The sequence below is a fragment of the Euprymna scolopes genome, chromosome 15 (genome assembly GCF_053919585.1).
Source record: "Euprymna scolopes isolate OS-2025 chromosome 15, ASM5391958v1, whole genome shotgun sequence".
Classification (NCBI taxonomy): domain Eukaryota; kingdom Metazoa; phylum Mollusca; class Cephalopoda; order Sepiida; family Sepiolidae; genus Euprymna; species Euprymna scolopes.
Window position 1 is genome coordinate 131,892,148 of NC_136496.1, and position 16,063 is coordinate 131,908,210.

Here is a 16,063-nt window from a genome sequence, read left to right on the forward strand (position 1 = left end):
TCGACTTTAGTTCAAAAGTACATATGAACCTTCATGAATATAGTTTATATTGCAATTGAAATATGTAGGAAAGTTTGTTCGCCTTATGAAAATGAATTTATACAGCGATACAAAACCAATGTTATGGAGTCAGTCTATTGTTTTAAGAAGATAAAGAAACAACATAAGAACGCAAGAAAAATGAAAGAACAAATAATAAAAAACAGGCAGTTAGTTTATTTACTTTCATTGACTCTTATACACATCAAGGTAGTCTGTATAACCATCAGTGTTTTAGCGGCATAAAATGATACAATGCCATGACCTGTATAATATTTTACAAAGATGTGTATTCATGATTCTTCTCCTATTGGTTAGTAGAGGTAAGACGATTTTCGAACCAAATTTTTCAGAGGGGTAAAAATAATTTCGAAACATTATAGAATTGTGCGTGCATTTGTTTAATAATCGTGAATTGTCAGTATATGATATGCTGCCATTTTTAATGCGTGATTATGGGTGTGTTGTAGTTATTCGCTTCTGTGTGCATGAGATGAGTATAACTTTGTCGAATCTTAAAAGAAAAAGGGTGAGTGAGTGTAATGCTGTGCGCGATGGATGTTTTTTTTCTGGTTAATTGAACTCTCTTTTCGTCTTTGTGTTGGTTGTCACGTCGCTGTTTTTATAAAAATTAATATTTAACACAGGTTCGCTTAATAGTTTAGGTGTTTCGAGCGAAATAATATCACGCTAAGGAAAAAGAAAAGGACTATAAAAAGAATATGTGCACAGAGGAGTACATTCGAGAGCACGTTCGATAGCACGTTCGAGAGCATGTTCGAAACGACGTTCAAGAGGACAGGCGTCAGAGAAGACGATCACGTTAAAGACATTGATGATGTTATGGCCCTAATGAGGTTACACGTGTCGGGAGAATGAGAAAATAAATGTCATTGTCATAAAAAAGGAGTCGAGTTTTTATTTGTCTTATGTTCCTTGCAATGAATCTGTCACAACGTGTTAGGTCTATGTGTTTAAAAGAGGGTAACGTGACAATACAAGCTAGTAATGTTTTACATTCATACGTATTGAAACTCTACCTCTCGTCTTGTAAGACTTATCAAATCTGACAAAAATAGAGGAACGAGTAATGCAGCAACACGAACCACATGTCTTAAGCATAGCATGGTCATGTTAAAGACGGTAACACAACATAAGAAGACTAGAGTGACACGTAATAGAGAAAAACATATAACGGATTTAGTTCATTCTCTTTCAATGATACCGTTGCACATTGAAAGGCTTGTATTAGCATTATTAATTTTGTGATACAAAATGTTGCGGCGTTACAATTTGTATGATATTTTATGGAGATAAACGTTCATAATTGTTTCTGTAACACCACTTGGGGAAAGTGCACCATTCATTATATAAGTAAGTTTTTATTCATACCATGAGGTTCAAATGCTAAGTTATTTTGAATATTTGGTCAGGATTTGCTTTTAGGGCGAAGAATCCTGATGTCAGATTCTCCTGGCAAACACTTGTACAAAAAGTCTTTAGACACTCAAAGATTTATGTATAAGAATGCATCCTACAGGGTGCCAAACATTCACCCGCTATCTCATGCATCCTGAGAGTTTGTTTTCAGATTCTAACCGTTTCTTTTATTGCAATTGTTTGAATCTCTCTTGCACTTGGTTCACCGGGTATATTTTCCAGGTAGTTTTTTAAAATTCTTTTTCACGAGTCTAGTTGAATCTATACTTACTGAAATTATGGAGATCTCCTTTTTATGTCGTATATAAAACCCTGCTATTTAATTACCTCTTAGGTCTGTTTAACCCAGCATCATTGAGGACACTAACTTTTATTAAGGTTGCTTTCCCCCCTTCTTGTCCCATATTATTGTGTCAGGTTCAATAGTTCCGTTTTTTGTGTGTATGTAGCTGTAGGAATCGCATAGTTAGAGTGGATGATGTATGACTTTTACTCAGTAAAAAAATACAGTATTAAAATATACTTATAAAAATAAATATGAAAGAATAATAGGTACACTCTTGTTTGTTATGTAACTTGTCGGTTTAAGATTAAAATATGTAGCTTTCATTCCTGGCAGAAAACTAACTTCGCATAAAGAAAGACAATCTTTGTTTATAAAATAACATGATCGCGTGTATGGTCCACACCCACCACGCAGGCGTTTGGTGGAGTAATACCTGTTAGGTTCTTTTAATCTAAAACATAAAAAAAGACGAATAGGATATATCACTCACGCATTGCATGCATATGTAATACTTGTTACTAGTGCGTATTTTAGAACGATGTGTGTGTGTGTGTGTGTGTGTGTGATTTAATTGGTGGTATTTAATGTAAACATCAAAACATATATACTCACGCAATTTTACTGACATGAATAAACAGGCAATAGTTCACACGCAAACGTTTAGGAAGATTTAGGCGCCACTAAACCCATGAAAAGAACTTTGAATACTACTTAGCGAATAGACCCGGTGAATCAAATGCAGGATCTAAAAAAACTGTACTAAATACTAATCAGAATCATAAAAAATACCCCAGGGTCGGAGTTTGTGAAATAATATTTCATGTTCATATATATATGTATATATATATATATATATATATATATATATATATATATATATAAATGCGTCAATCACTTTATTGGAGATTAGTAAATACCAATATTTTACTAAATATGTCAAAACAAAATGAAAATTATGTCATCAGACGACTGCTTTAAGGTTAGTTGTTTCCAAAACTTTTATTCAAATTCATGCGAACAAAGTTATGACATTTTATTCTTTATCAAGGAATTTCGACTGTCCATCGCTTTATTGCAGGTCTCTTAAAATATTGTTTTAGGGTAAAAATATAATGTCCTATCTTGCGAACTTTACTTTTTATTATATTTTATTGTCAAAGGATAATAAACAAAATCATATCCTAGGTATAAGCCTTATATAAATTAATTATTTATCGACATATTCACCATGTTTTTAAATAATTAAAACAACCTTTTGTCCCGCAAGGAAGTCAATTGTTTGATCTTAAAAGGTATTATTGTTCTAGCAACATCAACTATGTTCCTTCACAATGCATCCTTTGAAGTAAATAGCTCTCCTCCCTCAAAATCCCCTTTTTCAATATTGACCAGAGATATTCAATGGGGTTAAAGTCTGGAGAACACGGTGGTCAGGTCATGAGAGTTTCCCCAACGAATCCCATAGATTCAAGGAAAGCTGCAGTCGCCCCAAACAGAATCGGATGGTACATTGTCATGTATAAAAATCATCTGAAAGCGACAGAATAATAGTAGGTTATCTAGTCATGTTAACTAGTAAGCTTTGCACCTTCTGGCACTCAGCATGGTCCAACCAACTTATCCCCAATGATTCCCACACAAAACATGATGCCTCCATCCCCTTATTGGCGATGAATTCTGTAATGGGTCGGAATTCCGTTTTGGTTTCAAACTTTGGCCCATCTATCCGGACCGTCAAAAGTAGCATGGACTTCATCCCTAAATAGGACCTGTTGGAAATCCATTGGAAATCCATTTTCATGTAATTCTGTGTCCAAGCCATTCGTTTTTCCCTATGTTGTTTGCTCAATGGAGGTCTTGGAAGAGGTTTAATGTTCCTTGCACTTTCATTCAACATAGGTATGGCGGAAAAATGACACCGCCTACAAGAAAAAGAATACCATTCCTAGTTTGGCAGTGGTTTGATGATGGTATGGGGGTGTTTTCATCCAACGTTACTGGTAAATTAGATATCATCAATGGTAGAATGAATGTACAGGAATAGTCTGGAGAAAAACCTCCGGAAATCTGGTGATCTATTGGAACATAATACCAATTTCGTGCTTCAGGACGACAATGATCCCAAACATACGGTCAAACTAATCAAAGAGTGGCTTAAAAATAACCAAATTTACGTTCTTATTTGGCCCAGTTTTCAGACCTCAACCCAATTGAAAATTTGTGGAAAATATTGAAGAAGATCAATGTTTACAAGAGGAATCTACAAAATATTCAACAACTAGAAGAATGGTGCAAAATGCCTGCAAATCTTTGCAAAAACATGTGTGCAACTACAGAAAGCGTCTGAAAGTTGTTGAACGCAACAAAGACTATGCAACCAAATGCCAACCAAATCTCTTAAAATGCAAATAAACAAAAAAACAAAAAAAAACAGGTGATTAAAAGTTATCGAAAAGCAAAGGATAGTTGCTGGACTCGCAGAAGGATTGTCCATCAAAAGATTTAGTTATGGAGCTTTAATTTTGTAATTACTACTCCAAATATCAGTTAGAATACCAATAAGAATATACTAACAAAATTTTAGGTAAAATCCTGAACACTAATTAGAGTTACGAATAAAAATGTAATGTATCCAATACTTTTGCTTGGCACTGTAGATTTCCATATAATGTTTTTCACGAACATTACATATAAAAATATATGTTATTTCCGTATGTTTTGCAATTTAAAAAAACATAATTCTTAATGAACAAATTTCTTATCTAATTATATCCCGTTGGATGCCTCATCCCCAGTAAAACAAATACTAAAGCGAAAATAAGCTAAAAGTTGTTCGGTGTATAAAACTAAGAACAATGTTGCCTCAGTTTAGCAATGTTTCTTATCGTCTGATTGAAAACAAAACAGATAGTACAATTTGATCTTAGCCGAATAAAAACGTAATTTTTAGTATTTCTTACCTGTGAATAGTCTTTCGTGTATGTTGTCGTAAAAGAAACATGAGGTTCTCGGCTCCTCTGATCGTTTTTCGTTATCTGTAATAATCTGAAACAAAACCTAAATTGTTTACCTCCAAGAAATAAAAAGAATTGAAATAGATTTTCCAATATGCAACATTTGTATTTCAATTTTTCATTATTAAATCACCACTGGTCGAGGTCAAAAGCCACTCGAAAATGAGGGCTAATGTGTTATCAGTTGAATGATCGACCAGCTAGAGAGGAAGTTACATCTTAGCTTAATTGCGAATGATTAGTTAGATGTTTACTATTATTCTGAAGAGATTTGGTTAAGTCAGTTTTATTTTTTGTTTCTTTTTTCAGCAAAATATGAGGTTCTAGTAACCTCATTTTGTAACTCGAAAATAATCGGAGCAACGGAAAAAATTATTTCTGTCGCCTTCCTTTTTTTGCGACCAGAAATAAATACTGCAACGTTGAATATCTCTTATACAAAAGCACTTACTTGTAGACTGGTCATTGTATTTATATCCCAGACGCGAATCACTCGCGCCGTCGAAAGGCTAATAATATGTTGATCTCGTTCATTACAATAGATGTCAATAATTGTGAAAAGATGGCCAATAAGTTTGCCTGAAATAATATAAAAGGCAAATTAATTTTTAAAAGTCAAATCTTTATCGAAACGAAAAACATGTATCTTGCAGAGTGGATAACTATTATAATAAAACGTGTTTTTATGCATCAAATCTGTTGCTTAAGTTCTTGGAAAAATGGCATTTTTATTATACCGCCCTCCCTCCAAGCTATTTAACATCTAGCGCAATTCTCTTTACTTTTTTCGCAACAAAATCTAAACCTAGGGAATACAACAAAAGAATTAAGAAGCTTCATGATTTCTTTAATTATTTCGAACTGTCTATAACAATTGATCCTAATATATAAGATATGATATTTTAATTTGTCCAGATTTCGTATATATTATTATAGAATCGTGGTGTCAGAAGTAAAAAAAAAAACACATTTGGGTGCTATCAGTTAGAATCGAAACCGAAGCTGTAGCATTCAAAGCTGGTGAGACATTAACACTGCACTTACGTGACACGCATATGAACTGATTACATAAACGAAGATGAATCTATACAATATATAACATTTTCTTATATTTTGACCCATTTTTGACGCCTTGGAAACTATTTTAACCGGCTAAAAACCCATAAAAGAAAGGTCAATAAAAAATCCAATCATTTTACGTCTCTAACGCCACTCTTCAACTTTTAGTCTCAGAGGAGATGTAGTTTGAAAATATGGAGACAGAAAGACAGATGTATAGCTGTTTATATATTAAATTAATATATACAAAAGCTTACACTGTTTCACAAATTATTTTCATACTGAAAACGATTTTTACACACTTTTATTCCACCATGATTTTTAAATATAATATTTATTCAAAAGAAATCTACATTAAACAAGTTAACTTATTTCCGTATTACATTAAAGAAAATCTATTTTAATGATTAGCTTAATATAATTAATCGCTTTAGTAATAGAATTGTTTCGTTGTGTTTAAGAATATTATTTAAAATTGATTTATTTATTTGTTTTTAATTTAATTTATTTTTAATTATTTGCTAAAATCGACATAAATATTCTGACACGTATATATAATGTGTGTGTTTTAATCTAATCAAAACATAATAAATAAATGAAGCGGCCTTTATTACGAAACTCTGTCGGTTAACATACTAAGGTCAATCGTTGAATGTTCTTAACTGGACTTGTACTAAAATAAATATCACCGACAATATGGTATTTAATATTTTCTTTTGAATTTATTTGTTATTTAACCAGCTAAATCCTATTTTAATTCTCTAAAGTATTTAGAGCAAAATGAATATCGCTATCATTCCAAAATTACGCTTACTTGAATCATGCTTATGTAAAAAATAAATAAATATTCCGATAAGTTATGGAAAATATCATCGTAAACACTTTATAATTAACGTATTTATTTTTAAAATTGAAAACTCTCTTCGTTATTTGAGAGGTACTTATTTTATTTACTTTGTCTGGTTTAAAAACTGCAACAGTACAGAAATACTAATTTGAATAGATTTCCACACTGCAGGATAACATATAGAAAGATGAAAATCAAATGTTTACAGCTTAAATCTTTATCCCAAAGTCACCCATCTGGTACTAGCCAGGCTCAACTTCAGTGATCTGGCGAGAACCAGTGTGCCAAGGTGATTGTGCCGCACACACACACACACACACACACACACACACACACACACACACAGACACACACACACACACACACACACATATATATATATATGTATATATATATATATACACATATATATATATATATATATATATATAACTTTGTCTTCCTCCCCATTTCTTTCTCTATAGCAAGACTAATAATTTGTAAGTGATAACAAAACATGGTTTTACATAAGAATAGTTAATTTTAGCTTTCGTTAGTTTCTTTGGCAGACAAAGAAACAGTCTCCAGGATCTTTATACAATTTCTCACTTCCCGATATCTCTACTTGTCTGTTTGACATTTCCCTTCTCCAGGACGCATACGGCCCTCGGTGAAACAACAATTGTTTACTTTGATTGACGTCGGTGCTGCTGAACGACGTTTTCACTTATTTCCAATCTTCGACCCATTTACTTCACATTGTTTTTTAAAACAATATTTATACTCTTGGCCATTGTGTTAGCTTGATATCACGCACATAAGAATATTTTATTTTGTCTTTACATTATTAATCTCTTTTCATATGCGACATCGATGTGGACATATCTTCGTCCGGATTTATTTTTATAACCATTTCCCATATTGTTACATATCTCTTTGTGTTCGTCATTGTCTAATTCATTCTTCCTGTTTGAATTTATTATGGAGGCCATCCCCCTGTTCTCAATCATATTACTTTTGATAGCTTACTAAAGCAATTACTATTATATATATATATATATATATATATATATATATGTATATGTATATATATATATATATATATATATATATATATATATATATATATATATATATATATATATAACTGAGAATGTGTGGAAATATTACAGGTGTGTATTATTATTTTTACCTGTTGGTCGTGTGAAAATATGAGGATGCCACACCCGGATGGTTTTGTCTACACCTCCAGTGGCGACGATATTAGCCCGGGCGCAAAAATCGAAACAGTTTACACCTTTCGGTATGCCGACTGGATTTACTGGACTACAAGAGAAAATTTAATGGAAATTTTGGCATGAATCCTATAATATCAAGAAATGATGTAACAGTAAATATTACAAACGAATTACTCGATTATAAAAATAACAAAATTTTAAACAGAAATTAGAACAAATAACTATATTTAACAATGCCCTGATTGTTGTATATGGATGGGGACCAATTCCGGTATTTAGAGAAACAAAGTAAATAGGATTGAAAATAATATTTATTCAAGGAGAATGCTAGAATCGAACTCAGTGATCAAAAGTTAAAAAAATGCATATTGCTATTTAGACGCGATGCTAGGAATGTAGATAATTGTCCATTATATTAATAATAATTATACAACTAGTTAGGTCAGAGCAGAAGAATAGGAGAGTGGGAATTAAGGGATATCTTTGTTTTGCCAGAAACGTGTTAGAGCCATATGTAATATATAAAATCTACGTGAAAAACATATTTGAGCTGGTTCTGACGTTGCAAAGAAAGATAGATTCAATATATTCAGTTAAGTTAGGCTTCGAAAAAATTAGAGTCAGATCAGTTTAGAGTTGAGTTCAGAACAGTCAGATGAGCGGCATCGAATACCTGATCATTCTCATAACTAGTTGGAATAAATGCCTTTGTGTTATTTATAAGCCTTTGTCTGCATCGTCATTTCAACCGCAAGGTAATGTGTCATTGTTTTCGTCTTATAAAAGAACTTTGTAGGAAATCCCTTCTAAAAGTGTTGTCTATCCCCATCATCAATAATGTATTTTCCTTCCCGTGTTAAAAAGAACTGTCCATTTTACATCTCTTCACATCTCTCTTAGCCATCTATTATAATATAAACTAAACAAATAATTGTCTCACCATCACTATCGTCACTGTGTAACTCGTTATATAAATGACGTCATGCCTCGGTAAATGTCTTGTCGTTCCCAATATGTACACCTCACTACGCAACATACATCTATTTGGTACTCTCACTATTCAATATTATAAGCATTAGTAAGATATTAAAAATAAATATTCATATAGAGTTTTGTTTAGACATACACCTCTGGCCAAAAAATTAACCCCACTTGAAAATCTTTAAAAATAAAAACCTTTTTTGAAGATAGATTTTAAACTCCTCCTACTTAAGGTTACCAATACTACAACCTAAAAGGTTATGGAAAAATAGCTACATTCTAAACATTTAATTGAGAAATTTGCATTTTTATAAAATTAATCATTTTATACTAGATCAAAATTATGAGACTAGGGGCATAATTTTTTTTTTAGTTCAGTTATATATTAGCAATCACTGCATAAAGGTGTCACCATGCCTAAAGCAAGCAAACCTACCGAAATGAGCGTGCTCGAATTCTAGATTTCCATAAGCAAGTTTTGTCACAGCGAGCGATTGCAGCTAAAGTAAATCGCAGTAAAACTGTGATTTTCGATTTTCTAAAGAACAATGAGAATTATGGAAAAGCAAAATCCACTGGTGACCCTCAAATATTTCTCCTGCGTTGAATAGATGAATAAGATGGGTTGTTGTGAAAGACAGGGAACTTTTAGTAAAATTAAGGCATTCATAGATGCTGCTTGCATTCCAGTTTCCACCAAAAGACACTTACGACAAAAAGGCATGGCAAATAAAAAGAGTAAATAAATTCCTCGCCTGCTTCCACCTCACAAGATGGACCGCTTATGGTTCGGTCGTGAAGACCAAGCATGGGACGTTGAGAAGTGAAAGAAAGTCCTGTTTTCTGATGAGAAAAAAATTCAATGTAGATGGTCCTGATAGCTTCCAACGAAAATATGCTTCCTAAAATTTTCTCCGCATATCATAGTGGTGGAGGGTGCCTAATGGCATGGGGTGTCTTTTTTCTTACAGAAGGACAAAGCTGATAAAATCAGACTTAAAGTTTGTATATAAACGTGGAAATTTGAATATCGCAATAGGATGTCTTATAAAACGTAATAAAAAAGTAACTAATTACACGAGGGCCATTGTGAACTGGATTGGCTTAACGAACGCGTCTCCATTGCCACTATTTTGGCCTACTCACGGACGTCCAAGACTGAAGGCCATCCCATAAACTTATTGTAATGGCTCTAATGAAGCATACTTTCCAGTGAAAATGGTAAAGTGCTAGTAGATATTTTTGACAGGGTGAAATGTCCTTCCTCCTCGATGTATGAATTTTGGGGAGAGTCAGCTGCGTAAAAATTTATGTAAGAAATAAAAAAGCTGAATGGGATTGACTAATAATTTCTGGAAACGCGCATCATGTATTAGCGGGGAAGATGATCATATTAGAATAATGTGTGGCGCTTGTGTAAATAGCAACAATAACAAAGTAAAACTGAGTTTTTTCTCTCTTTTTCAATAACAAAGTAAAACTGAGTTTTTTCTCTCCAATCAGACACGAAAAAAGTATACTTTTCTGGTGTCTGATTGGAGAGAAAAAACTCAGTTTTACTTTGTTATATAGATGATTACTACTTGCTTAACAAAGTTTCATTTCTAAACAAAAAATCTTGCCAGTCCTTAAAATAAGTATGCATATGAGAACCTCCAACATCGAAGTTTTATTGTTCTTTTCAAACTCGTATCTTGTAATGAAATAAACTTTGGAAACTCACGCATGGTCCATAATTCTATCAAGAGGTTCCAACAAAAAGGAGAAGACGCTACTGCGCGAGCAAGATCCAAAGCACCTTAACTCTGGGAAGAATTTTAACTGTAAAAAAAAGAAGAAAGCTATTTATGTCGTGCTGTGATAGTAATAAAAAGTTCAAAATAAAAACTTTCATGACATCGACATAAATGCTATAGACCCTATGACACGTTTCGAATTAAGGTTCCTGTAAGTATTAAAAGAAAACAGAAATAGGCGTTGTAGATTTGGAGGTTATTGCATTATTTTCCTTGCTCTCTTTTTGATTGGGTTTGATTTCCATTAAATCATATTTAGATATAAAATGTGACACAAAACCGAAAATGTCGTAGTCGGTAAATGCATGTCATTTTTTACTTGTTGCTAATAGACATCTACTATCTGTATGTCTGAAGAGCCGAAACAATAATTATTTTAATATTTAAAACCGAAACTAAACATTTCATGCTCGATTCGCCTTACCATAATATTTAAGACTAAGCTACTATCTTTTGGTGCTAAATTCTGATGTAATGTAGTATTCGTTATGCTATCATGATATCGTCATCTCAAACATTGTCTCCTTTTTTCTAGTGTAATCGCCTAGGAATTACTTTCTCCTTCTTAGGGTGAAGGGTAGTGTAGTACCTGTTTAGTCATCGTGATAATATATTTCCAGCATTGTCTCCTCTATTTTTTTTAATGTGAGGTGGGATTAGTAAAGTGTTTGTTTTGTTACATAAAACCATCCTCTCAAGCATTACCTACTTTGGTGGATAGTGTATTATATGTTCTATTTTTATGAGACCACATTCTCAAATATTATCTTGAAAGAAGTATTGTAGTATATATTCGTTTGTCATATATAATAACACAATATGCGACCAGACGCAGTATATTACTGATATTTAATAATTTGGTTAGTCTCAATCAGAGGCGTAACTATCTTAATAACCAAAAATGACACAAACTTACCCATTATCTAGAAAGCATCCATTAAAACCCAATTTAACTCAATGAATTAACCAATAAGAAAATTGAAAATATATTTTCTTAGAGAAGTAGGGAGATCATGTAAATATTATATGCAACTAGCAGCATCCGTATCACGGCGTTGTCCGGGAGAACATAAATAGATGACTTAATAAAAATATCCACAAAAAAAGTGTTTTTCGTGAAAAGATTGGCGAGGGGGGACCAGAGATTGGAGTTCAGACGATCACCTGCCATGGAAATAACGATAAAACAAGAATTTAGATTAGTATAAGTTTCAAGTTAGTTCATTGCTAGGTTTAAGTTAAAGTATAGTTAGGGCAAAATATATAAATATATATACAGTTTGGTTTATATTGTGTAGATTGTTTGTTGAAGTTCGTGAACGAGCATTATCTGGTCCTGGATATGACCTTAAACTATATCCAGTGGTGAGGCCTCAGCTTGCGGGCTTTGGGAAGTGTGGAGCCACCCTTTAATTGCCATTGCTCCCAGATCCTATCTGACTCGGAGTGGTAGTACCTGTTAGGGTCCCAACTATGGGTTAAATAGAAACCGACTTGAAAACAACAAATATATCCTATTAATTTTTTTTTTCTTAAAATCACTGAATTCGGCATTAAATAACCTGAAAAGGGTTGACATGCCGTAAAACAAAAGCAACCAACCGAGCATTATCGGGAGCATTTACTTATTCCCAAACAGGTATCTGCGATAATTATCAATTTTTCGGTAATTGAAGACTAAAAAGGCACAATTAAACCCAAGAAAATATAAACAACTGGAAAAGTGAAAAGTAAATTCCTCCTCACTTAAATTCCTAAAAGAAGAAAAATAATTCGGATGAGCAAAACAAAGAAAATACCCAGTTCCTTTTTCAATTCTTTCAATTGTTTACAGTTTAGACAATTAATTTTGCTCAGTATACACCTCCAAATTTTGTTCAGCATACACCTCCAAATTTTGTTCAGCATACACCTCCAAAAACCCGTTGCCCGGGTTTTTGGAGGTGTATGCTGAGCAAAAAACAAAACAAAACAAAACAAAAAAGACAGATAAAAAAACGGTCAATTTTTTAAAACTTTGACCTCTATTATGACCCCTTAAAATTTATTGTTTTGAGCTCAAATCAAGTTATTAAGTTAGATCTATGTCCAAGTAAACTATATAAAAAATTTCAAGTGTTCGGACTCCAAATTCTCGGAGGAGTTTGTTAGAGTTCTTAAAGGTAAAATCGTTGAAGTTTGACCCCTTAATCGTCAAATTTCTGGCTAAATCTCAGTACCCTGTATATCAAATTTCGAGTCTGTAGACTGAAAATTGACAGAGTTATTACGAAGGAAAATGTACACAGACACACAGACACGTTCACTTTTATAGATATACTAGCATTTCAGCCAGGCGTTGCCCGGGTGTTTGGACGTGTATGTTGAGCAAAAAAAAAAAAAGTGGTAGTAGGAAGGCAGGCTCGAACCCGTACCAAAAAGGAGTAAAAGAACGGGGTACAACCAAACGTTTATTCTGTTACGCCACCGCCAAACCGGAAGCGACATTTTCTAAAAGTAAGGCTATACAATCTAAAGGAGAGCATAACTTTAAAAAATATCGGCAAAAAAAGTGACCCCACCCCTGTAGAAAAGTGCCTAGTTGAAGGGGAAGATATTAATGTTTTTAGCCAATTTTTCAGTATTAGTCGTATGAAAGGTCGAACTTAAAAAGATACAGATCTTGGTAAAATTCATCGCCTCTATTAAAGTTTAAGGCAGACATGCCAACAGACATACATACATACATTTATATATTAGTAACTAAAAATTTTCGACCCAAACTGATGAAAAAGCTTGCCCTATCTCTGAATACCCTTTATGTGAAATTTCAAATATTTAGACCAGAAATTGTCTGAGTAATTTGGAAGAGACCGCAGAGGTCAATTTTTTTTAAATTCGACCCCTATTATGACCCCTTAAAATTTATTGTTTTGGGCTCAAATCAAGTTATTAAGTAAGATCCATGTCCAAGGAACCTATATCTAAAATTTCAAGTCCGTAGACCCAAAATTGTCGGAGGAGTTTGGTAGAGTTCTCAAAGGTCAAATCGTTGAACTTTGACCCCTTAATCGCCAAATTTCTGGCCCAAAACCGATCACATTGATTTTCCCAAATCTCAGTACCCTGTATATCAAATTTCGAGTCTGTAGACTAAAAATTGTCAGAGTTATTGCGTAGGGAAATGTACACAGACACACACACACACACACACACACATATATATATATATATATATATATATATATATATATATATATATATATATATATATATATATAGTAAGTTATAAAATATATATGGTGATTAAGCTACACTGAATATTCCGCGTTTCATCCACTCTAGGACTCTTCAGGCTTATGCGCATAAGCCTGGAAGATCTTAGAGTGGATGAAACGCGGAATATTCAGTGTAGCTTAATCCTGAAGAGTCCTAGAGTGGATGAAACGCGGAATATTCAGTGTAGCTTAATCGCCATATATATTTTATAACTTACTAACTAGCTCTATCTACGTATTGAGCACTTTTGAAGTAAATACTTAAAGTTTACGTATAAATTTATACTTTCGTATATTAATTTTATGTGAGTAAATTAAGTAGTTATATATATATATATATATATATATATATATATATAATACTTGTTTATTGTTATATAAACATGTTTATATCCCGCTGCTACAAACAGCCACTTGTTTCAAGTCGCTGCCTGATGATATCTGTTGTTTGATTGAAACAAGTGGCTGTTTGTAGCAGCGGGATGTAAACATGTTTATATAACAATAAACAAGTATTATCAGCTCTTTTTATTGAGCACTATCTAACAACCTCGTTGAATTCACTAGTCCATTACTTTTGAATAAAACCCCCCGAGTATATATATATATATATATATATATATATATATATATATATATATAAACTATACATAATGCACTACTATCTAGTATGCAAAAACATACTACAGCTTACCTTGATGACCCAATCATCGTGAAACTTTCGTCGCTGTAGTGGGCTGAAAAGTAAAATCGATATAGATATAGAATCGAAGTAGATTAGGTTTTGCATGAGTGACACCCAACAAATAAAGCATGCAAGATTGACAATAATTAATCATGGGACCTGTGGAAATTCACCAACGGACTCTTACATATGTAATCTATTGATGTCAGCATTCTGTGAATGCGCAGCGTAAATGAAGACTCTCTCATATTATTATAGCTGCAAAAGTATTTCTCTAAACTAGCAAGGACGCCCGGCGAAGCCCGGTCATAAAATACGCTTATTATTTTAATTCATGCCGATTCCGTATTTATTATTATAGAGTTAATTTTCTATCGATTCTTATAAATTCTAAAGTTGTGATTTCAAAAATAAAAAAATATATATTCATATGACTTGGGTGCATCAGCTTGAATCGAAACCAAAACCAAAACTTATAAAGAAAAATTTTATAAATACATATATATATATATATATGTACATATATATATATATATATTAGTAGTCATCGACATACAGTCCTGTTTCGTTGTATCACAACTCATCAGTGCCGCTAGACTAGCATCTCTCTCTCTCTCTAGCCAAGGATTGAACCTAGAACCGTCGTGTTAACAGTTGGCAGTTCTCCCCCTCGTTAATGTCAATTGAATTAACGGAATATATTATAAGATGATCAGCATCATGAACATTGGAATATAGACTTTTGTTACTATATATATATATATATATATATATATACATATATATATATATATATATATATATATATATATATATATGTACATATGTGTATATATATAATTCACCTATTTACCCTTCTATTTCTCATTTCTTTCTTTCAACTTAACGCCCGACGATTCAAAAAACTATAAATAATAAATTAAAAACAAAAAATTAATTTTTTCAATCTCTCCCTGCCCAGCTAATTTATATATATATATATGTATATATATGTGCACATATATATATATATATATATATATATGTGTGCGTGTGTATGTGTGTGTGTTTGTATATGTATGTATATGTGTGTGTATGTATGTATTTATATGTGTGTATATATATATGTGTGTGTGTATATGTATGTATATATATGTATTTGTGTTTGTGCGTATCTTCTACATGTGTGTATATGTATGTGTTTATATATATTTGTATTTGGTTACGTATCTTCTACATGTATATTTGTGTGTGTGTTTTTCTGTGTGTATGTGTTTTATTCACTTATTATAAATATCTCCCTAATAATTTTATGAATTTTATTATTTGATTAACTTACTGATATTCTTACCTATTTCTATATTAGTAAAATAAACTTGTAACTTATAATTCATTAATTTATATTTTTCTCTTTCTCTCTTTCCTTCAACTACAACGCCTGAAAATTTAAAAATTATTTTTAA

The 16,063-nt window shown here is 32.4% G+C and overlaps 1 protein-coding gene across 2 annotated transcripts in view; it reads right to left on the minus strand.

The window, feature by feature from the left end:
• LOC145294152 (WD repeat-containing protein 64-like) overlaps window positions 1-16,063 on the minus strand; it is a 124,088-nt gene that overhangs the window by 74,584 nt on the left and 33,441 nt on the right. For both annotated transcript variants that reach the window (XR_013869829.1, XM_080141262.1), the window contains exons 9-13: window positions 14,631-14,673; window positions 10,607-10,704; window positions 7,857-7,990; window positions 5,231-5,358; window positions 4,726-4,810 (exon numbers count right to left, since the gene is read on the minus strand). Coding sequence is in view for 1 of the 2 variants with exons in the window: in XM_080141262.1 (XP_079997388.1) it covers window positions 4,726-4,810; window positions 5,231-5,358; window positions 7,857-7,990; window positions 10,607-10,704; window positions 14,631-14,673 (488 nt within the window). In the remaining variant the exon portion in view is untranslated. The remainder of the gene's footprint in view (window positions 1-4,725; window positions 4,811-5,230; window positions 5,359-7,856; window positions 7,991-10,606; window positions 10,705-14,630; window positions 14,674-16,063) is intronic.